The 22,760-nt window shown below is 57.3% G+C and overlaps 1 protein-coding gene across 1 annotated transcript in view; it reads left to right on the forward strand.

Moving 5' to 3' along the window:
* The window catches only part of MAMDC4 (MAM domain containing 4), a 39,671-nt gene that overhangs the window by 13,936 nt on the left and 2,975 nt on the right, over positions 1–22,760 (forward strand). Inside the window, exons 10-25 of the mRNA XM_077836226.1 lie at positions 315–473; positions 1,955–2,045; positions 3,769–3,924; positions 4,955–5,083; positions 5,441–5,572; positions 6,091–6,221; positions 6,788–6,899; positions 8,220–8,336; positions 8,895–9,029; positions 9,604–9,734; positions 10,217–10,436; positions 16,842–16,979; positions 17,692–17,813; positions 18,399–18,489; positions 20,063–20,197; positions 21,947–22,081. Coding sequence (XP_077692352.1) covers positions 315–473; positions 1,955–2,045; positions 3,769–3,924; positions 4,955–5,083; positions 5,441–5,572; positions 6,091–6,221; positions 6,788–6,899; positions 8,220–8,336; positions 8,895–9,029; positions 9,604–9,734; positions 10,217–10,436; positions 16,842–16,979; positions 17,692–17,813; positions 18,399–18,489; positions 20,063–20,197; positions 21,947–22,081 — 2,134 coding nt within the window. The remainder of the gene's footprint in view (positions 1–314; positions 474–1,954; positions 2,046–3,768; positions 3,925–4,954; positions 5,084–5,440; positions 5,573–6,090; positions 6,222–6,787; positions 6,900–8,219; positions 8,337–8,894; positions 9,030–9,603; positions 9,735–10,216; positions 10,437–16,841; positions 16,980–17,691; positions 17,814–18,398; positions 18,490–20,062; positions 20,198–21,946; positions 22,082–22,760) is intronic.

The following is a 22,760-nucleotide window of genomic DNA, read 5'->3' on the forward strand; positions in this document are numbered from 1 at the left end:
TGATTGGCTGGTGAGGGTCGTGCTGTAGGCTGAACAGCATCTCCTGGGATCTTTCGGTGAGGAGAGCATGGTCCGGAGCCAGGCAGAGCTGCGGGGCACACTCCAGCCAGCACCCAGATAAACCAGGGGCTCTTCTGCAGCTGCCCTGCACTCCTCATGCCACCTCTGCTTTGGGCTTAGTGGCTGAGCCAAAACCATGCTGGAGCCGAGGGCCTCCTTCCTGGCTGGCTGCTCCTGGGCATGCAGGGATTGAGCCTGGCACTGAGTGGCAGGGCTTGACAGAGTTATTATCTGTGTGCTTGTTCCGGGTCCAGCTCGTGTTCTACTCCCACCTCTACGACTCGGCCACCGGCAGCCTCAACATCTACTACCAAACCAACTCTGTCACGCAGCTCATGCACACGAGGGCTGGGGACCTGGGCGATTACTGGTTCAGGGGGAAAGTGGACTTCAATGTGACCGAGAACTTCCAGGTGGGCAGCAAACCCTTCCGGTGCCACCGTGGGGGCTGGGCCAGCACAGGGCACCAGGCCCATCTCTTGCCATGGAGCAGCAAGGCAATGTGGGTTTTAAGCCAGGACCCAGTAGGCTCGTGACATGGCACAAAACCACCCCCTCAGAAGGGGCAAAGGGAAGAATGGGCATGAGCGGCCTCATCCCCTCGGAGCCGCTAGAGGGGTCCCTCCCAGGAAGGGGTGGGGCAGCATGGGGCATGTCCCTGCCCAGGAGATACGTTTCTTGGGGATCACAGGGGCCTTCAGGCTCCAAGGATGCCAATTCAGCCCTGTTCCCAGCCTGACCCAGCATCCCCATAACCTCATTGCTCATCAACTTCTGAAGTCACACTATGACCGTGCCCCAATGAGCCAGGCCTTGGCCAGCCATGCCCCAGTGCAGGGGGCACAGGACATGGGGAGAGTTCCCACCTGCCATGCTCCACAGCCATGGACAGGACATAGGGTCTCCTGCCGTGCCTCACACACCCCAGCCAGGAAGGCGGATTAAAGAGCTGGACCAGCACTAAGAATTGGGTGCTGCAGCCGAGCTGCCCTAGGGGAATGAATTACACCCTGTATATTGACCCACCCCTCACACCCTCTACCCCCCACTAGGGTGACCAGACAGCAAGAGTGAACAATCGGGATGGGGGTGGGGGGTAATAGGAGCCTATATAAGAAAAAGACCCCAAAATCGGGACTGTCCCTATAAAATTGGGGCATCTGGTCACCCTACCCCCTACGCACTGACACCCTCCACATGTACACACTGACCCACCACCATCACAGCCTAAACACTGACCCACCTCTACCCCCGCTACACACTGACCCACCCTCATCACACAGCCTAAACACTGACCCACCTCCATACCCTACACACTGACCCACCACCATCACACAGCCTAAACACTGACCCACCTCTACCCCCCCTACACATTGACCCATCAACATCACACAGCCTAAACACTGACCCACCTCTACCCCCCCCTACACACTGACCCACCACCATCACACAGCCTAAACACTGACCCACCTCTATCCCCCCTACACACTGACCCACCATCGTCACACAGCCTAAACACTGACCCCCTCCATACCCTATGCACTGACCTACCATCACATACACGTTCAATACACAGACCCACCTCACACCCCCATATGTCCCCCGCACCCACCCACATGCCCTGAAACCATCCCCATCTAAGCCAAGGTTCTCCAGGGAAACGAATCACGCTGGTATCGGTCTTGCATCACAACACACCATTTGCTTTCATTTGCCTATTAGGAGATGGCCCCTCCATCCTCTGTCTCGCAGCCTCTTGCAGTGCCGGCAGATACTCCTGGCTGGGACTCCATGGGGCAGGCCCCATTCCTGTGTGACATCTGGGGTGTCCTGCCTGGGGAGCAGGTGCTAGCCTGCTCCCTCATGTTACCCGCAGTTTGTTCTGTCCCTGCAGATCATTCTTGAGGGCATGATCGGAACAGGACAGAAAGGCACCATGGCCCTGGATGACTTGGTTCTATCCCCAGGCTGCATCCGGGCTGCAGGTGAGCCACCAGACAGGTCTCTTTGCTCACCCTTTTCCAGCTGCTGGACTGGACTTTTAACCTCAACTCCCTCTCCACGGGACTAATGGGCAGGGCAAGGTTAGTCCTGTCGCTGATGGCAGCTTCTTCAGGTCAACCTCAGCGCTGTGAGGTCATCCACTCCTGACTCCCTGCTCGCCATGCAGCACAGCATGGCTTAAAACCTATCTGTCTCTCTCTCCAGCTAGCCGTCTGCCTGCCCCATACAGCCCCTCTAGCTATAGCCCCAGACAAAGGCAGAGTAAGATTTCCTGGGGCCCTGGGCCAGAGCAAGTGGGTAGTCCCTCCAGACTCCAGCCCCCTGCAGCCCCGCCTCTGTTCCGCCCCTTCTGCCTGTGGCCCCGCCCATAGCCACACCCCTTTCTGCCCCTTCCCCAGGGTCCTCCCCATTCCACCACCCCATTGCAGTTCCACAACCTCTTTTGCACCTTTCTGTTCCCTGCTCCCCCCCCGCCCGCCGCGTGGCCCCAAGACTGAGGAAGCTCTGTCTTTGCACCATGGCCCGGGGCGCGGCAGGGAGTGAGAGCTCCTCCAGTCCCAGGGTCACAACGGGGATCCGCGTGCTGGGGCTTCCCCCGCTACGCCACGCGCTTCTGTGGGGGACCAGGGTCGGGGCTCGGGGTCTTCTCCTGCTCGGGGGCTTCTGCCAGGGACAGGGTTGTGGGCCTCTGGGGGGAACTTCCCCCCCCCGGGGCTTCTGCTTGGGATGGGGTCAGACTGGGGCTGGGGGGGCCTTCCCCCATCCCGCAGCTTCTGCCAGGGATGGAGTTGTGGGCACTGCTTTTGGGGAGCGGGTGCGGGGCGCAGGGGTGCTGCTGTGGCAGAGCGGGGTCGAGGTGCGGGAGCTTTGCCCCCTCAGCAGCCAGAGCTCCAGGCTTCTGCTGCCCAGTGGCGGATTTTTTCTGGGAGCTCCCCAGGTGGCTGGGGCCCCTGGGCACAGGCCCCATCGGCCCAGTGGCTAATCCACCACTGGCCTCAGGTCCCCCTCCCGGGCTCTGCCATGTTTATTCCCTCAGCCAACTTTGTTACAAACCAGGCAAGTGTCCCATCGACACTCCCGGAAGCCAGGAAATCCTCCCCCGGCCCTTGTGACCTACCCCTCCTGCTCCCCCTCCCCCAGCCCCCTCCTCCTCCTACTGCCACATGTGGGAAGCCTTTACAGGTACAGCGACTCCCCAGCTACCCATGGTGTACCAGGCGAGGCAGGCTGGGGAGAGCTGGGATGGGGGTGGGACTGTGGGGTGGGGTTCAGGGGGAGAAGCCCGGGGGAGGCCGGGGGGCTGGCAGGCACACGACTCAAGCCGTGTCCATGAGCCACCTGTGGTCTGGGCCACACTGGCTGGTCACATGGGGCAGGCTCTTCCACGGCTAGCAGTGCATGGCACAGGTGCCTAGTGGGACTTTTCCAGCAGTGTGTCATGAGGGGAGGTGGGGCTGGGCTGGGGAACAGGGGGGAAAGAGACTAGGCCTCTCCTGGAGTGACCCACACTCTGAAGAGCAGAGACCTTCCCCTCCGGTCTCCGCTCTCAGTAACGTTCCAGTGCGGCTTGTGCTAAGGAGACATCTGAGGGGCCTGCAGTGCCCCGGCTGGGTCTGTGTTTGCAGGCAGTTAGCTGAGCACTAGGGCCCAGTACAGCCCCTGCCGTAGTGCCCCCTGACCTGCTGTCGCTCTCACCCTCTCCAGGCAATCCGGTCATCACTCCCACGCCTTCCTCCACTGACCCCACCACGCCCTGCACCCCAGAGGAGTTCACCTGCGACAATAAGAAGTGCATCAGCGCCGAGCTGGCCTGCGACTTTACAGAGACGTGTGAAGACGGCTCCGATGAGAAGTATTGTGGTAAAGGATCACGCAGCAGCTGGCCTGGGTGGGAGAAAGCTCCATGGTGCTGTGATATTAACATGAGGTGCGGGACTGAGAGCACCAGCTAGAGCAGGCAGATTGTGGACAGGGGCTGGGCACACACATTACCAATGCCGCTGAGTCCTCACCTGTGCCCCGCTGCCATCCCAGCCCTGGGATCCCTGCACACACCACTCTGCCAACGCCCCTGAGTCCTCACCTCCTGCCCTGCTGCCATCCAAGCCTGTTCTACCCTCCCAGCCTCGGATTTCCTCCCTACTCACATCTCTGGATCGTGCAGTGCTTTTGTGCTTCTGAATCTGGTCAGTAAGGACAGTGCTCAGCCCACTCGGCAGACTGGCACTCTGCAGTGACAGCTGGGGCTTTGACACCAGCACTTTGACACTCTGCATTTCCAAACCCTGGCTCCTCGCCTGGCTGGCCAAACCCTAGTGCTGCTGTTTTACACTAAGCAGATGGAAATGCCCAGAAGCCTGCTCAGAATCAGGGCCCCATTGTGCTAGATTCTCTGCAGACACAGAGATAAATTCGATCCAGCCCAGAGAACTGTCAGGCCAGGAACCCTCCCTTTGGAAAGTCACCTGGGCATCACAGGTAGCCACATGAATGCCTATTGGACACGCCTGGGGGCCTAGCTCTGGTCACGTGAGTGAAGCCCAGGTACAAGGAGCGGGCATGCTGCGGCACAGTGGGGAGAGGAGAGGAAACCTCAGCCCAGGGGAGTCAGGCAGGCCCAGGGCACCTACCCAGCAAGGCCATGCAGAGCTCCCCAGGCTCCCTGGGTCCACGGGGCTCAGGGTAATGCGCTGGCTTGTCTAGGCAAGGCCGTAGTGCATGTCTCCAGCTGCCCCGCCGGTGCTGATGGTTGTGGGCACAGACGGCTGCAGCAGCGCGCGCCTTCAGGCCAGGAGCAGGCAGGGCTCTTGGCACCGCCTGATGAGAGGCTTCGCTCTCCCGGGGGCTGCAGGGGCCCAGACGAGGCTTGTGAAAACTTGGTGTGTTCCAGGGACATCGACCTTCGAGGCTGGGGCTAGGGGCTGGAAGGACATCAGTGTGGGCCAGCTGCAGTGGGTGAGGGAGAAAGCCAGCAAGGGCTTACTGCCTGGGGCAGACCACACCACCAACACCTCCACAGGTGAGGCACCCGCAGGGAGACCCCTGCCCCCTACCCTTCCACCGGTGAGACCCCCACTCCCATCACCCCGCAGGGGAGACCTGCCTACCCCCTAACCCGCCCTATAGGGGACAGTGGGGGAGGGGAGGAGTGGCAGGCGGTGCGTGGGGGCAGTGGGGGAGGGGAGGGCGGGCAGGCGGTGCCTGGGGGCAGTGGGGGAGGGGAGGGGTGGCAGGCGGCGCCTGGGGGCGGTGGGGGAGGGGAAGGTGGCAGGCGGTGCTTGGGGGCAGTGGGGGAGGGGAGGGCGGGCAGGCGGGGTCTGGGGGCAGTGGAGGAGGGGTGACCATTCCCCTGCTGTGGCCTGTGTTTCCTGCCTAGGGAGTTACCTGGGCGTGGAGTTGGCTCCAGGCCAGATGGTGTCCGGGGCAAGGGCTCGCACCCCCCTTCTGGGCCCCTCGGGCCTGGCCTGCTCCGTGGAGATGCACTACTGGCTGCACAGCGACCCCCAAGGTACCCGCACTCGCTGCCCCCCAGCCGTGCTGCAGTCAGCTCTCCAGCGCAGAGGGAGGGTCCTATGCCCTGTCCCCCACAATACGCCCCGGTGGTAGAACTCCTGGCGGGGCCTTAGGTGCTGACTATGGGCCAACAGGCTCCTCCCGGTGCTGCAGGGGGAGGAGGCAGCCATGTTCTGCCGATTTGCCCCAGGGAAGAGGTTTCTCTGAGCCCCACCTGGAGCCTGGCCCCATCTTCCCATCCCCATCCCCAGGCAGTGCAGACCCAGCCTCCCTGCTGGACGTGACCCCTCCCCGCATCAGAGCGGCAAGGAGTCACCGGAGGGGTCACTGCAGTCCTCCAGCCCTGCCAGGCAATGAGCTTGGCTGCTGATTCGGATCCCGCTGCCTGACACAGCTGCTGGTACTGGGCCCTGCCATGCTGGGTGGGCTCCCAAGGAGGCTGCCGGGCTGGCGGCTAGGGCCAGTGTCTCAGAGCCAGCGGTTGCCCTGCCATCCCCCCTCTCCCTTTGCTAGGGTTCATTGCGCTCGGCATCGTGGATCATGCCCTGGGGACACACAGGCTGGCCTGGCACATGCAGGACAACGGCAGCGCGGAGTGGAAACACGTCACCGTTCCTCTTGGGGAGAGAGCCAGACCCTTCCAGGTGGGCAAAACAGCCTGAAAACACCCATCTTGGGCCTTGTGGGTGCTCCGAGGGCGTCCCCAGCACATGCAGGCAGCTTGGGCACCGTCTTGGGTCAGTGCTGCAGCCCCAAGAACAAAGTACAGAGCCAGGAGCAAACCCCGGAGGTTGACTGGGGTGAGGGGACCGGCTGGTCGGGGGCCAGGGGTGGAACAGGAGCCCTTCATGTCTCAGTGCTGACTCCAGTCTAGCCAGGGAGGCAGTGCCCAGACTCAGCCCCAGCCAATCTCCATCCTGGGGAGACATAGGCAGGGGTCTCAGCAATGATTGGCTTCTTGCTGTCAGCAGCCAAGGGCTGAATGGGCCCCACAGAGGGAGCTCCTCTCTTGCTCCCAGGGGAGGCCCCTGCAGGTTGGTATGTGAGGGGGCCACTGCCCATCCACCACCAGGCTACCACATGGCACCTCTCACCTTTGTGCTGAATTTTCACAGAGACTTCTGGGCCCCTAGTGTCTGGAGGGGACTGTGGGGCCAGGATGGGGGGTATGTGCAGCCATGGCTCTTACCAGGGCTGCTGTCCCCCTCAGCTGGAGCTGATCGCCCTGGTGAATCTGCGTGGCCCCGTAGTGCAGAGTGCTGCTGTGGACAATGTTGCATTTGTGAACTGCGACCCCCGCTTTACCCCTCCAGATGCCTCAGGTACGTCTCTCCCTGGGGCACCGCAGGGAAACGGGAATCGGACACTTACCAACTTCTGCCACTGGGGTCCTGCTCTGCTGCTGGCCCAGGATGGGTAGACTCACCAGCCCTGAGCCATTCATGCTCCAGGGCTTGGTTCCAGACGGTGCCAAGGGTAGGATTTGCTCTTTTTCATGGGTTAGTTACTACCACTGCTTGAAGAGCAGGTTAACCACAGGCTGTGGCTGGAGGTGCCCTACACTGGCATGGTATTGAATTTCGTGCACAGGGACTCCACCATCCTGTATGCTGCCCGTGTTGGGCGCCGAGTTGAGGTGGGTGATGAAGGTGCAGGGCGTCTACGTGCTCATCCAAGAGCCAGTGATCTCTGCCCCCTGCAGCCTCCCTTGCCCTTCTTCCAGGTTTGCTCCTCATCCCCTGGGGACTGTGGGGACAGCCCATGCCAGCAGGCAGTAGGGAAGCAGCTGCCATCTGGCTGGCCAGCAGAGCTGTCCTTGCAGAAGGTTGGGGACCAGTGGTATCAATGGGAGTTAGGCACCTAAATAATTTTGAAGATCTAGGCCCAGGAGTATAGTCCCAGCACCAGAACCTCACCCTGTCAGATTCACATTCCTAGTGCCCATGCAGGGGATGATGCTGAGAGTGTCTCCAGAACCACGGGAGCAGAAGGACTGGGAACCCTGGATACCCTTTCTTCTAATCACTGCCCAAGTGGCCTTCCTTCCTGCAGCCACCATGTGCCCTCTGGGCTACTCCCCGCCCTCCAGGGGGTGATCCAGATTCCCCATGCCTGCCAAGTGCTCAAGGCTCCCATCAAAGGGGCAGGGAAGGGCATCAGGAGCCAGCAGGGACTGGAGCTTGCTCTTCTTCTTCCCGGGCAGAGAGAAGGGCATGAGGGATCCACCTCCTTCCATCTGGAGAGCTCAGAGCAAGGAGCTCACCCCAACTCCAGATTGAGAAACTGAGGCACGGGCACATTTAAGTGACTTACCCAGGGTCACACAGTGAAGCAATAGCAGAACTGGGATAGAGCCCAGGAGTCCTGACTCCCAGTTTGCTTGCTCTGACCACTCAACATCACACCCTTTCAGAGTACAGTAGAGAACCTAGGAACAGAATTTCCTGCTCCTTTGCTCTGGCCACTAGACCTAAGAGTTCTTTGAAATTAGTGGGGTTGGGGATGGACCATAGCAGCTGTAACGTGGCTCTGATGTGGGGCTGAGCCAGGAGTGAGGAGTTTGGTTGCAGGATGGCGGCCCCCTGGCCCCTGCCTCAGTGTCTGACTTCATTCACAACTTGGCCTTTCCTCTCTCTGCACAGAGCTGTCTTGCAACTTTGAGATGGGGCTCTGCGGCTGGTACCAGGATCAGAGCGATGATTTTGAGTGGGTGCGAGGCACAGGGCTGGGGCTGGGCTCTGACCACACCACCGGCACAGGTGGGTCCTGCTGGGGAGCCGGAGGGCTTGCCTCAGAAACTCCTTGGCTATGGGGTGCACAGGGCAGGTTAAGCAGCAGGGTTGGGGCCCTCCTCCAGGGCCTACCCTGTAGAGCTCGTCTCAGAGCTGCACTCAGCTGGGGCTCTGGGATCCATTCCAAACTCAGCCCAAAGAAGGCGAGCTGAGGGCCAGGAACTTTAGAAGGCAAAGCTGGGCCCCTAGTTGTGGAGTGCAGGGGGGCATGCCTGGGCTCGGGCCCCAGGTTGGGCTGTGGGGCAAGGCAAGGGATCTGGTAGGGAGCAAGCAGAGTTCTTCTGGGAGAGGCTGGGTTTGCTTCTGTCTGCTGCCTTTCCAGCTCTCAGGGGTTGCTGATACACCTGGGCTGGGGTAAGGGCTTGGCCAAGATCTTGGTGAGGCTGGTGTGATGGGGCTTGGCCTGTAGCTGTAGCAAGCTGGGGCTGTGTTTGCAGGGAGGGCTGGGCTCGTGTCTGTAGATACCTGCCTGCCCTTGTTCCTGCTGCTCCAGCTCTCACCGTGGGCTGTGTTTGCTTCTGAAAGGCTATTTCTTGTCCGTGGATCTCTCCGCCCAAAGTACCTGGGCCCTGAGCGCACGTCTCATCACCTACCCCCAGGACCCTCCCACCAGAGAGCAGTGTCTCTCGTTCTGGTACCGCCTGGATGGCCCTCAGAGTGGTAAGTCACACCCTGCTAGGGCTTCCAGGGCCCATTATCTGTGGGGCAGGAGAAACAGATCCTTCCCCATCTCCTCCAGGAAGGTGCCAGTTGACATGCCTGGCATTGGCATTCAACAGAAGGCACCTCTGGCAAGGACACACCTAGGCACTGCCCAGGAGGCCATGGTGAGGGGCGTGGGTGTGAGCCAAGGCCTGGAGTTGTGTTGCAGAGAGGGACATGTCCCTGCTGTGTGGGTCACCCTGGTACTCGCCCTTCCGGGGGTGAGTTCCATTCTCAGCTGCTCAGCCCAGCGTCTGCCCCTTCCGGGGCGATGAACTGAGTGCCAGGCATGTTTCTCTTTGGGGACGTAAAACCCAGGCTCCTGTACGCTCTGCCAGTGCAGATCCCTGGTCACTTTCCAGCAGAGGCTGCCCCTGTCTGCCGGCGGTCATCTCCCCAGAGCTGGCTGCAGGTCACTGGGGAGGGGGTTCCTGGCTGTGTGACAGGGGCTCAAGGAATGCTCTGTGACTGTCCCCACTCGCTGTTCGCCTGCCCATTCCCAGGGGCTCCCTAACCTTCAGTTCCAACCCAGGCACGCTGAACCTAAAGATACAGCACGATGGGGAGCCCGAGACGGTGCTCTGGACCCGAACGGGAGCTCATGGCAGCACGTGGCACCTGGGGTTCGCAACACTCAGTCGCCAGGCTCTACAGAGGTACCGGGTAAGGCCCCCGACACAATGCCTCTTCCCTCAGTGCTCAAGGCTCTTCCGTGGCACGTGGGGAGTCACTGCAGAGCCAGGGGTAGGACTCCGGCCTTGCTGGCCCCAGTGCCATGCTGTGATCACTGAGCTGTGCCTGCCCGCACCAGGGACCTTGCTGGCACTCAGTAAGTAATAACAGCGAGTGCCACACTCCTGAGCCAGAGGCTGGGCTGCACGGCCATGCAAGCTCCGTACGGCTTTGTGCTGCTCACCCAGCCACAGGGCACCTGGGCTGCAGCCCTGGCAGCAGCTGCTTCCAGGGGTCACTTGGGCCCAGACCCTCGAGGGTATTTAGGTGTCTACATGGCCGTTGGGCTCAATACCTCTGAGGACCCTTTATCCTGTCCCAGGCAGGCGTGGCGCTGACATGGCGCCCTCCAGCAGTGAGCATAGGTGACAAAGGGGGCGGTGCTCAGTGCTGTGTGCCTCCCTCCTTGACAGGTGGTCTTCGAGGCTCTCCGGGACGGGTACCTGGGGGACATAGCCCTGGACGATGTCACCGTGCAAGCTGGAGCCTGTGGTCCCCAGGAGTCCTGTTCGTTCGAGGCCAATGCCTGTGGCTTCTCCTCCAGCTGGCAGTACACGTGGGCACGGCAGAGCAACGTCACTGGCACTGCTATGGCTGGCCCTCCCACTGACCACACCGTGGGGACAGCCCGAGGTAATGCAGCCCCTGTGCTCCCGCAGGGCTGCGGGGGCCCGTCTGCCTTCCTTGGGCCTGGCACGCAGCCCCTGCACACTGCCTGCAGCACAGGGCCCTGGCCAGCCACGAGGGTGCCTTGCGGTGCTGGGGACTGTCCTTGTGTGGTTCTGACTGCAGAAGGCAGCTCTCCCACATGCCCATGGGCTGATTGTCAGGCCCAGGGCTGCCCCTGGCACGCTGAGCGCTGTGGAAAAGATGGTCCCCCAGAGAGAGACCACGTGCGAGCAGCTGGAATGCTGCAGCATGGGCGCTGCAGGGCAGGGCTGAGGTGGGGACCCGGACACGGGAGGGGGATGGGTGAGCAGGGAGCCTGCGTGGCACTGCCAGGTGGGGCTGAGCCAGTCCATTTCCAGGGCACTCCAAGGTGGCCATGCCAATCTCCTGGGTTCCCGGTTCCACTGAGCCAGTGGAAACAGCCGGGGTGCTGTGCTGTGGCTGGCAGGGACCAGCCATACCTCCCCAGCCTGAGGGGTGGGCTAAGGCAGGTGAGGCACCAGATTAAGGGTCTTCTAGGCTTTCGAAAAGGAGACGTGGGGGTTGCTCGGTAGTTGGCACTGCAAGGAGAAGGCAGGCTGGGACTGGAAGGAAAAGGACACTCCAGGGACCCAGGTGGGACCTGGGGCTCCGGGAGGTGCTGAGCATAGAAAGGGGCTGGGAGCAGGGCTGGGGGAGGGGGAGCAGGTGAAGAAGTCCTGAAGGGCAAAGGAAACTTTCTGTTTGGTGGGAACGTTTGAGTTTGGACTCTTGGTTTTCTCCCTCGTCTCCACCCCGGGGTTATGTTTGTTGTAAAATGGCTGGAGGGCTAAGCCACAGCTCCTCCCCAGACTGATGCATGGCAAGCTGAGGGCGCACACCTCGGGAAGAGAAACTGAGGCAGGGAGTGCTGGCAATGCCATGCTGGGCCAACAGGAGGTACAATAGAGTAGCCATGCCCCCGTGACAATCCCACTGTCTTGCACTCTAGGAAGTGCCAGGTCAGGTAACAGGGAGAGCTCTGTCAGCCCGCATGGTCTATGCTGGTTCAGGTGCACTGGAAGATGCAGTTGTTCTCTGGCTTTTCCTTACTGTGGGCCTGCAGCTGGGTCCCTTCTCTGGTTGGTTGGAGGGCTGGCAGGGTCTGCTGTGGGGGGGTCCATGATTGTGCCCTGTGCCCAAAGGTCTGCCCAGGGCTGATGCTGGGGTGTTACCCGCACACTCTAGGGCGCCCACCTTTCCCCAGTTCCTAGGGCTCAAGGCATAACTCCAGCCTTACCTAGTTCCTAGAGCTCAGGGCCAGTGGCGTATTTACCATGAAACAAACCATTCAGTGGCTTGGGGCCCCCAACAATGGGGGGCCCCAAAATGCAGGACGAATCTGACAAATGACTGAATTTAATGAGTGTTTCAAGTTGTGAGGCAGTCCAGGCTTTCTGCATTCTGAGAACTTATTCTGTGAACTGTACTCTAAACATGGTTTTTTGAAGTAGTCTATTTGCTTTGCCATTTTTTCTGTGTCTCGGCAATAGCATAACAGCAACTAAGGGAAATCATCATTTGCCAGGCACAGTCTGTCTGCTTGACCAATTATCCAATTGAATAAAAGCACCCTTCCCCACATTGTTTCAGAGCCTGATAAAAACACAGAATTAATGGCGTTAAAGCTAATTAGGTGGTCCATGGCCCACTCAGGCCCACCCGTGGCTGCACTGCTGCTCTTTCAGACATTTTTAATCTGCCTAAAATCAAGGTCAATTTTTTAGCAATAATGGAACAACACTGAGTCTGGCAGTCAAAAATGCAAAAAAAATCAAGGCGAGGCAAGAAGACGAAGCGAAGCAAAAAGACAGTTTGTCATCTTATTTTTAAAAGCTTGAAGTATTGAATTGTGGACATTCATCAAAAAGTATGGGCGATGAAACATCTGAATTATCTGATCACTTGCCGAGTTGTGGGGATACCACAACGACTGCAAAAGTTGAACAAGTGGACTCTGAAGTGACAACGGAACTACAAAATATTGGTAATTTTGTTGAATTAAGGGAAGAAACCTACCCTGAAGACATTGCATTATGGCCAAAATCTGTTGCATTGGATATGATAGAATATTTCTTAGTAAATGAACCGAAAAACATTGGTAATATGGAAAATTTGAGAAAGGAGTATGAGATTGCAGGACGAAAGCAATTTAGAGGTCTTCATGAATCCCATTTTCTGAGGATGAAGAAGAATGGGATGACAGAAATGAGAATTTGGTTGATTGTTTCATAAACCACTAAGGCAGGTTACTGTTATGTTTGCAAATTAATCCCTGACCACAGTAAAGGGAAACAAACATTCGTTGACGGGCACTCTAATTGGAGAAACATTGCAAGACATATCGCTGATCATGAAACTTCCAAAGCTCATATCAACGTTATGCGTAAGTTCGTTCCAAGGTGTAAATTATCTGGAAGAATTGATTCTGTGTTATCAGCTCAGGAGTGAAAAGGAAGTGCTGAGACGTGTTGTTGCCCCGGTCAAACTGCTGTCTTCTTTGGGACTACCTTGAAGAGGACATGATGAGTCATCATTGCCAAATCAAAAAGGTAATTTTTTAACCCGCCTTGAATATCTTAGTGAATTTGTTGATTTTCTCAAAGAACATTTGAAAAATTATCAGTATTGTGGTCAGGGAAGACCAACTTTTTAACACACTGAACCTACAATGAATTCATCACTATAATGGCAGAGCAGCTCAGAAACCAATTCACTGATGAAGTAAAGGATGCCCAGTATTATTCTATAATAGTCGATTCAACACCAGATGTGAGTCATGTAGACCAATTAACATTAATTTTAAGAAATGTGACTGGCAATGGTGAAGCTGTAGAGTGATTTCTTTGTTTTGTCCTGCTAAAATCCCACACTTTGAAGGTCTGGAGACAACGGTTTGGAAATCATTGCAAATTTAGGTTTGGACATCAAAAACTGTCATTGGCAGAGCTTTGATAACGCCACAAATGTGGCAGGAAAATGTTCAGGTCTACAGGCAAGACTGAATGATGCAAGCCCCTCTGCTTTATTCATACCATGTTCCAGCCATTCCTTAAATTTAATCTGCAACGCTGCAGCTGAATCTTGTGAAGGAGCTACACATTTTTTGACTTTGGTCAAAATGTGTATGCCTTTTTTTTGGTTTCCACGCACCGGCAGAGTATGCTACAATCACGCTTGGAGCAGGCAAATGAAAAACATTTGACAGTCAAAACAATTGGTTACACCAGGTGGTCTGCTCATGCAGATGCTGTTTTGGCTTTGAAAATGAGCTATGATGACATAAAGAAAACCTTATTTGACACAGCCACATCAAATTCTGTAAAACCATGTGCGAAAAATGAAGCAAAGTCCTGAGCAGAAAAGTTTGAAAAGTACGATATTGCTGTTTTTACTCTTTTTTGGAACTGTTAACTTCAAAGAATTAATGCCATCAGCAAATCACTACAAAAGATTGATACAAATTTATTGAATGCTGCACAATTGTTAACCTCAGTTAAAAGTTTTGTCATAGAAGTTCAAAATGACTATAGCTCAGTGGAAGCAAGAGACAATGAAATCAATTTAAAAGGGAAAGAGCAGATCATCGTTGAGACAGTCAATGTTATTTGTGACACAATAATAGTGCAATTGCAGAGTAGAGGTGAATCTCTAAAGAAAACTGTTGCTTTATTTTGCTTGTTTTTTGACAGAAGTACGGATGAAAATGCTAAAAGCCACTACAGTAAGAAATTAAGTGAATTCTACTGAGAGGACATAGACACAAATCTTTTTGAAGACGAAGTGAAACATTTCATTCATTTTAACGAAAATGATGAGGTCTGTGCTTCGAGATCACCAATTGATTTGTATAGATTTATATGTGATGGTTTGCAGGCAACCTTTCCAAATGTAGAAAACATTCTGAAAATATTTTTAACAATACTTGTCCCAAACACTTCTGGTGAACGTTCTATTTCTGTATTGAAACGAGTTAAAAATTATTTTCAAAATACGAGTCAGGAACATTTGATAAGATCGACAATATTGACAATTGAAAGTGCCTCTTTACAAAATGTTACTTACGATGACTTAATTGACGATTTTCTAAAAAAAAAGTGGAAAAAGAAAGCTATCTGAATAAATTTTTTTTTTCCAAATTGGGTAAGTTTCTTCAGAGGAAGTTAACTTTTATTTTTCCATCATGTGTCATCTGTACTTTTTATTTTTATGCATTTTTCACATTAGTATAATGCAAATACAAGCTTTCATCTAGACCAGAAGTTCTTAAACTGTGGTCTGAGAACTCCATTCAGGTGGACCGAGGAAAGGTTATTAAGTATTTTTATAAAGCGCTCTTATCCAAAGTACTTCACAATAGTTCAACGTTTGGTAAGATCATTAAGTGGTCTGCTGAGTCCCTCAGCAATTTTCAAGTGGTCTGTGAAAAAAAAGTTAGAATTCAAAAACAATCAAGGTGCCTCACTTTATTTTATTTATTTTATTTATTTATTGACAAAGCCCTGGCTGGGATGATTTAATTGGGGATGGGTCCTGCTTTTGAGCAGGGGGTTGGACTAGATGACCTCCTGAGGTCCCTTCCAAACCTGATATTCTATGATTCTATGATTCTATGATTTTAATTTACTTCCTATTACTTATAATATAGGAGGAGGATGAAGAAAAAAAGATTGGAAAACTTGGGGGGAGATACGAGAGAATGTTCTCTTACTTAGCTGGGTCCCGAGGGTCAGGCCCCAAAAATGAAGCTGCACACAGGGCCCCACTAAACTCTAAATCTGCCACTGCTCAGGGCATAATCTTGTGTGGGTTTGGGGGGTCTTTTACTAGTGAAAGAGCCTTACACAGTAATATCCTTAACCTCTATTCACAGTTACCAAACAAAACACACACGCTAAGGAGACAATGCTTCCCGTTCCCAAGGAGGCAGAGGAACTTTTCCTGGTGGCCAGGCAGGATCAGGACATCCTGGGCTGTGTCCTGGAGCTGGTTCCAATCCAAAGAATTTCCTTTTGGACTCTCCAGTTTACATAGTTAAACTTGAGTCCTGCTTAGTTGTACCTTAACCAACCATTTTACTAAAGTTTTATAAAATAATTCTTTGACCAGTCCTAACCTATTGTGAAACAATTCTTTACCCAATCATACCCCACCATCTTAGTTGATTTATACCTAGCAAAAATTAGTTATATAACAGAAGCAATCAAAGAACCAGACAGAGACCATTTAGATAAACAATAGATAAGTCTGGGTTTATGTCACTGAGGTCATGGAAATAGGGTGACCAGATGGCAAATGTGAAAAATCGGGACGGGGGTGGGGAGTAATGTGTGCCTATATAAGAAAAAGCCCCAAGTATCGGGACTGTCCCTGTAAAGTCGGGACATCTGGTCACCCTGAATGGAAGTGACTTGCAGAGACCTCCCTGACATTCCCTACTTCAGCCCCTGGGGCTGTGGGACTCCGGAGCTGGGGCCCGGGCAGGGTTCCAGTGACAGGCCACAGCAGCGACAAGGTTCCAGCAACAGGTGACAGACTCCTGAGGGGTCCTCCTCAGACCTCGAGCAGGGGGAGGGGGACGCCTCGGGTGAGCGGCTGGGGGTGTCCCATTTTTTCCTTGGGCAATATGGTCACCCTGCAGCTCCCAGGTGCTGTGGGCAGATAGGGAACCCCCCCAGCCACCGCAGTATGGGGGGAAGGAACCATGGAGCTGCAGCAGCAAAAGTCACAGACAGGTCACAGCTTCCACCCTGAATTTTTGTTTATTGCCTGTGACATGTCCATGACTTTTACTAAAAATAACCATGACACAATCTTAGCCTTAGTAATAGAGAAGTAGGGACCATAAAGGCAAAACAATAAAGAAAAGAGATTTCACCACCCACAACTGCTGATAAGCAAATTCTTGCCAGACAGAAGGCCAGCAAACAAAGTTTTCTTTAAATATCTTAAGAGATTCCTTGCTTATGGGTGATGGTGGTGCTATTGGGACAGGACCTTTCTTAACAGCCTGATAGCTCATTGGTTTGATGTAATGTAGAGGGAATGTGAGGATGTGACTGGCTGCTTTTAGCTCATGGCTGCTGCCCTCCTAATGTGGCTGCAGAAAAAGGCCTTAGCCCTTATGGGGGAGAGGGGTCTGTAGCTGTACCCCGTGCCCAGGGGTCTGACTAGGGATGCTGCTGGGGGGATAAGGGAGTCCATGACTATGCTCCAGTCCGTGCCCAGCGGTCTGATCGGGGCTGATGCTGGAGGGTCCATGGCTGTGCCCCGGGCCCAGGGATCTCAGTTCTGGGCCTGGAATGATTAAGTGACTCTCTCTGCCAGGCTGTTGGTTTTTGTTTTCCACAGGATATTACATGATTGTTGATACCAGCAAGGGCTCCCTGCCCCGTGGGCAAGCAGCCACTCTGAGCTCTGGGCAGTACAGGCCCCTGACTCATCCGCAGTGCCTGGGCTTCTGGTACCAGCTGAGCCCCAGTGACCCAGGTGAGCCCGGAAGCCTTTGATCCCCTCGGGCTGGCGGGCGCAGAGATGCTGGGCAGTGGAGTGAGGGGCAAGAGGCTGTGGAGGAAGGCTGTTCTGTGGTTAAAGCCAGGCCTGGGAGTCAGGACTCCTGGGTTCTCGTCTTGGCTCTGCCACACACTTGCTGGGTGAGCCATGGCCCTTCTTGGTGGTTGGTTCCCTCATGGTAAACTGGGCATCCCGACCCCAGCCCGTGACCTCACAGGGAGTGTGAGTAGGAGTGTGGGGACCTCCAACCCAGGAACAAATCCCACTGCCTCCTACTTGTACCCTGGCCCAGGTGCATTTCTCAGGCCCGTGGGTTCTGCCAGCTCCCCGAGAGGCTAGAGTTAGCCAGGTCAAGCCAGGGCTCGAGGCCGGCCAGCCAAGTGTCCTGGCAGTGCCTGGAAACATCTTCCCCATGGAACTGCTAGTGACGGAGCCTGGGGGGGTCTCTCCGTGCCATGTTGTCAGCCCCATTGCACCAGTATGGAAATGGCTAAGGCCCCGCAGTGAGTCAGGACTAGAACTCAGGGGCCCTGACACCCAGTGCCCTGCATGCTGCCTCCATGGTGCTTTGGAGGAAGGTTGAGAGCAGAGCAAGCTCCCGGGAACACCACCAGTGCCACGGGCTTGGCGGTGCCGCTGCTCCTGTGGGTGGCTCTCAGGAGATATCACCACCTCTGTCTTTCGCTAGGTTCTCTGACGGTGGGTGTGAAGGAGAAGGGGGTGCAGCGGAGGCTGTTCAGCGTGAGCTCAGTGCAGGGGGATGCTTGGCGCTACGGTAAAGTGACTGTCCAAGTGGCTCAGGACTGGCAGGTGAGACAGCCAGGGGACCTGGTCCTTGACTGGTGCTCTGATGCGCTACCTATACAGAACAGGGCAATCAGTCAGATCCCAGCCTGAGTCAGAGAGGAGCTCCAGAGCCCTGGCCGCCTGATCCGGGAAGCTGCTCTCTGAGCAGAGATGTGCTCTGAGGGACTTCTCTGGGGCTGAACCCCAGCCCCGGCTACTCCGTGGGCAGCCATCCATGGGTGGAGGCTGGACTGGGCCTGCCAGGCCTGGTGAGGGGGAAGGAAGGTCAAGTCCTCCACTGGAGCTGGGTAGGTTTTACACCATGCGCCTCCCTGTGGCACATGGGCACTGGCCAGCAGGGGGTTGGAAGGCTGGAGCAGACCTGGGCTAGTCCTGGGGCACCATGCTGTCGCTGCATGGCTGAGACCCGGGGGGTCCATCAGGCTCTGGCCCAGCCTGCACAAAGAGGAGGAGCAGAGCAATGCCCTGGGTGGGCCTGGCCCCTCCCTTCCAGGCTCCATGAGAGCATGCCGAGTCCCAGTGGTGTCCAGTCGGCTCTGGCGGGACCTCCGGCCTGACCCTGGATCTGCTCCCTGCTCTCTTTGGCAGGTCACCTTCGAGGTGGTGAGTGCTGGCGGTGAGCTCTCCTACGTCGCCCTCGATGATTTGCACCTGAAGGCCAGCAGCTGCCCAGAGCCAGGTACGGGGCTGATGGCGCCCAGGGCCCACTAGGCAGGTGCTTCCAGACACAGCTCTTCAGAGCCGGGCAGTCTGGCTGGGGAAGGGAGGGTGGCCAGTAGGCTGAGCAGGGGGCAGTGAGGGGAGAGCTAGCTGCAGGGGGGTGGGTTCAGCTACACGGGAAAAGGGGGGCAGGGCAAGGGAGGGGAGGAGGGATGCCGAGGTGAGGACTGAGAGGGGACAGCTGGAGCAACGTGCCAGCCAGCACCGAGCAGAGTCTGGAGCAGCCCGAGGTCCCTCTTTGGCGCCTGCCTGCGGGACGTCTCTGGGTGGCTTCTCTCTGCAGCTCCTACAGGACCATGGGTAGGGGGGCTGTACCCTAGGACGGGTCCTGGCCAGTTGTGTGTCGGTGTCCAAGTGGAAAGGCCGGGGCAGGTGTGACACGTACACTGCTGTGCGCAGCAGGGTCAGACAGGAACTGGCCCCTACCAATCTCAACATGGCAGCCAAGGCGGGGTTGGGAACCAGCTGCTCAGCCCAGGGGCAGCAGGTTTGTATAATTTTTGGTGGTGCCCAGAACGGGTCCAAGTCCTACCCCCCTCCCCCCGCCCCTGTGCCTTGTAAGCCGATATATATTTTTAAAAATACTGTAAAAATGGACTGGAAACAGTAAGCGGTTAACAGTTTCCCTATATTGCACAATTTGGGGGTGTGGCGGGGGATGACGGCTCTGGCTGGGGGTGAGGGCTCTGGGGTGGAGCTGGGAATGAGGGGTTTGGGGTGTGGGAGGGAGCTAGGGTGACCAGATGTCCCGATTTTATAGGGACAGTCCCGATATTTGGGGCTTTGTCTTGTATAGGCACCTATTACCCCCCATCCTCTGTCCCGATTTTTCACACTTGCTATCTGGTCACCTTAGAGGGGGCTCAGGGCTAAGGCAGAGGGTCAGGGTGTGGGGTGAGGGCTGCGGGGTGGGGCCATGGATGAGGGGTTCACAGTGCAGGAGGGGGCTCAGGGCTGGGGCAGAGGGTTGTGTTGTGGGAGAGGTGAGGGCTCTGGCAGGGGGTGCGGGATCTGGGGTGGGGCAGGGCTGGGGATGAGGAGTTTGGGGTGCAGACAGGCTGTCCCGAGGCTGGGGCCAGAGACGAGGACTCCACAGTCCCCCCCAGCCCTCTCGGCCGTGGCAGCACGCTCCCCCGGCACCGTTACTGCTCCCTCCGCAGGTCAGCCTCCTGCTGGTGCTGCTCCCTTTTGTAGCCGGCAGTGGCTGTCAAGGGAGCGCAGCGCGGAGCAGCAGGGCAGGCCGGGACGCTCGGGGGAAAGCGTATGGGGGCAGCAGGCAGGGCTGGGGGATGCTCCGGGGGCAAGGTGATGACTGTCCCCGTGGTTAGAGACATGCTGCTGTTATCCTGTGTAGCAGCCCAGGCTCGTAGTGTAGCAGCCCAGGCTCGTAGGGATGGGGCTGCCCCAGAGAGGTCTTGCCAAGGGCCTGATCCCGCACTTCTCCCAGTGAGTGCAGGGTGGGCCCAGAGGATGCCCCAGTGGCACCATGAGCCCATGCTCCTGTAATGGGGCAGGGGGTCTCTTGCTGGCAGGTTCCTGTGACTTTGAGTCAGACACTTGTGGCTGGACCAGCCCCTCAGACCACACCCTGGGCAGCTACACCTGGGGCTGGAAGAGCGGGGCCAGCCCGGGCCCGGAGGTGGACCACACGCTGGGCACGACAGCAGGTGAGAGGCACTCTTGGCCAGGTGGGAGCGGAGATGGGGCTGCTTGGGGGAGGCGTCCTGGAGGCGGGGTTCTGACTGCCCTGTGGGGGTGTCCAAGGGACCCACACACTGATGGGCAGGGCTGGGGAGCTGAGCAGGTAGCCCTCACCATGCAGCCTTCCTGGGAGGGGGTGAGCGGCAGAGAAAGGGGGCTGGGGGACTCAGTGTTTGAGCAGGGAGGCTCCTCACTTCAGAACAGTGCCCAGCATGGCCAGGAGTGCTGGGCCAGAGCCTCCGGGGGGGCTCATTCCTGAGGGCTGGGGTACAGCAGATGCTGCTGCACCCTGGAGGAGGGAGGCAGATCCTCTCCTCTGTCCTGGCCCGGCTCAGCTGAACTGGGGCCAAGACGTCGCGTGGGACTGAAGCCTGGTCCCTGGGGCTGGGTGGAAGAGACGACGAATGGCTCAGGAACTGGTCAGGAGCTGGCTGAGCTCTGCCCGGCGTGACTTGCGGCTCAGCACGGTGCTCAGCGGCTCTCAGCACCACGCAGGATGCCTGGGTCTTGGCTGGGGGCCCTGGGTCGGTGCTAGCACTGCCGTGTCCCCAGACTGTCTCACTGGCTGTGGGGCGACCCACCCTTTCTCTGCGGCCGGCCGTGGCTGGTGTTGCTGGGAGTGATGGTGCAGTGCGTGACCCCAAAGGACCAGAACTGACCCTGTGACAGCCCAGCTCAGAGCTTGGCTTTTGGGCGGTGCCCAGCCACCAGCACTGACCCAGGGCCCCCATCAGGATCACAGGCGCATGGGGCTTGACCACATTGGGAAATGGTGGGGAACCTGAGCCCAATTAGTTGGCGGGAGCAGAGAGACGCTTCTGAAACTCAGAGGGCCAGAGAGGCTAAGGGGAGGGGATGCTGAGCCCATGGTGCTCTGAGCCGGGCTGGGGGTGGGCGGGCATTGAGCCCATGGTGCTCTGACCCGGGCTGGGGGGCACCGAGCCCATGGCGCTCTGACTCAGGCTGTGGGGGGGCACCGAGCCCATGGGGCTCTGAGCCGGGCTGGGGGTGGGCAGGCATTGAGCCCATGGTGCTCTGACCTGGGCTGGGGGGGCACCAAGCCCATGGCGCTCTGGCCCAGGCTGGGGGGCACTGAGCCCATGGCGCTCTGACTCAGGCTGTGGGGGGGCACCGAGCCCATGGGGCTCTGGCCCAGGCTGGGGGGCACCGAGCCCTTCTGTGGATTCTGATGTCAGGTTCCTAGCTGGGGGGAACCGGGGCCCACTGCGGGGAACATGGAGTGCAACGCCCCCCGCCCATGGGTACCTGGGCAGATCCGCCCCATGTGGGTCTGGCCAGGCTCCCAGCCGGCCAGTTCCCTTTGCATGCTGTGTGGAGCTGTGCAGCTGACAGGCCTGGCGGCCCTGGACTCTGAGACTCTGTTTCTGCCCAGCCCCAGCATGGCTCAGGAAGCAGCAGGGCACAGCCCTGCCCTTCTGCACCAACGTGCCTCCGCCTGGCCCTGCCTGTGGACCCCTTGGGGGCGAGGGGCCTGTGGCTGCCCACTGAGGCAGGGAGTGTCCTGGGAGTGTCCCTCAACAGGCCGGTGAAGCAGAGTGCTGCCTAGGAGTCAACCCGAGGGGTTTGGGCAAGGTCGGACGAGGAGCCCTGGGCCACAGTAGGCAGAAGGGCACGGGGAAATGAGGGGTGGGCAGACCCGACCTGGCCTGCAAAAGGAGGCTGGCCCCTGTACTCCTGCTGCATCTCCCCCACAGGTCACTACGTTTACTTCGATGCCAGCGTGCTGGGGCCTGGGGGGAACGCGGCCCGGCTGCTGAGCGAGCACCTGCCAGCCACCACAGGCGCCTGCCTTCGGTTTTGGTACCACATGGACTTCCCAGAGCACTTCTGTGAGTGACGCCTACTGCCACAAGCCTGGGGCCTTCGCTCCCAGTGCTGGCATGGGGGGCTGGTGTGTGAGAGGCAAAGGGGCCAGCTGTGGGCAGGGGATCCACAGTCATTGTGCTATTCCAGCTGGGGAGAGGCAGAGCAGGGAGTTGGGAAGGTCCCAAATGGGGCTAAATCCTGGGTGAGGGAATTATCCCAACAGACTGATGAAGCCATGAGCTGATGTCAGTGAAGCTGAGGGCTGGCCAGGCTGTTCTAGGCGCCCTGGGGCACTAATCGCAGAGAGGCCCCACCCCGTCAGTAAGAGCAGCTGCACAAGGGCTTAGGGGGCTTGTGGGCAACATGGCCTGCCTAAGCTGGTCTACCTGGGCAGCGGGACTCGTCCCTGCCTGCTATCCTGGCCCAGGGGCTTCACCTGGGCCAGCCAGCTGAGCTGATGCAATTGGGAATGGCAGCAGAGAGGGTGATGCTGCACAAGTCAGGTGCAGGGGTTGGAGCAGGAAGCCAGAACTCCTGGGTTCTAGTCCCAGCCCTGACACTCACTGGCTGTGGGACCCTGGCAAGTCACTGCCCTCCTTATGCTTCAGTTTCCCTCTCTGGTTCTGGAGAGGGTGCTCAGGTTTACCCTCCAATGTCTGAGCTGCACTGGGCCGTGTGAGTGGTGGGGTTAGTCCAGGCAAA

This window comes from Eretmochelys imbricata, chromosome 16 (genome assembly GCF_965152235.1).
Source record: "Eretmochelys imbricata isolate rEreImb1 chromosome 16, rEreImb1.hap1, whole genome shotgun sequence".
Lineage (NCBI taxonomy): Eukaryota > Metazoa > Chordata > Testudines > Cheloniidae > Eretmochelys > Eretmochelys imbricata.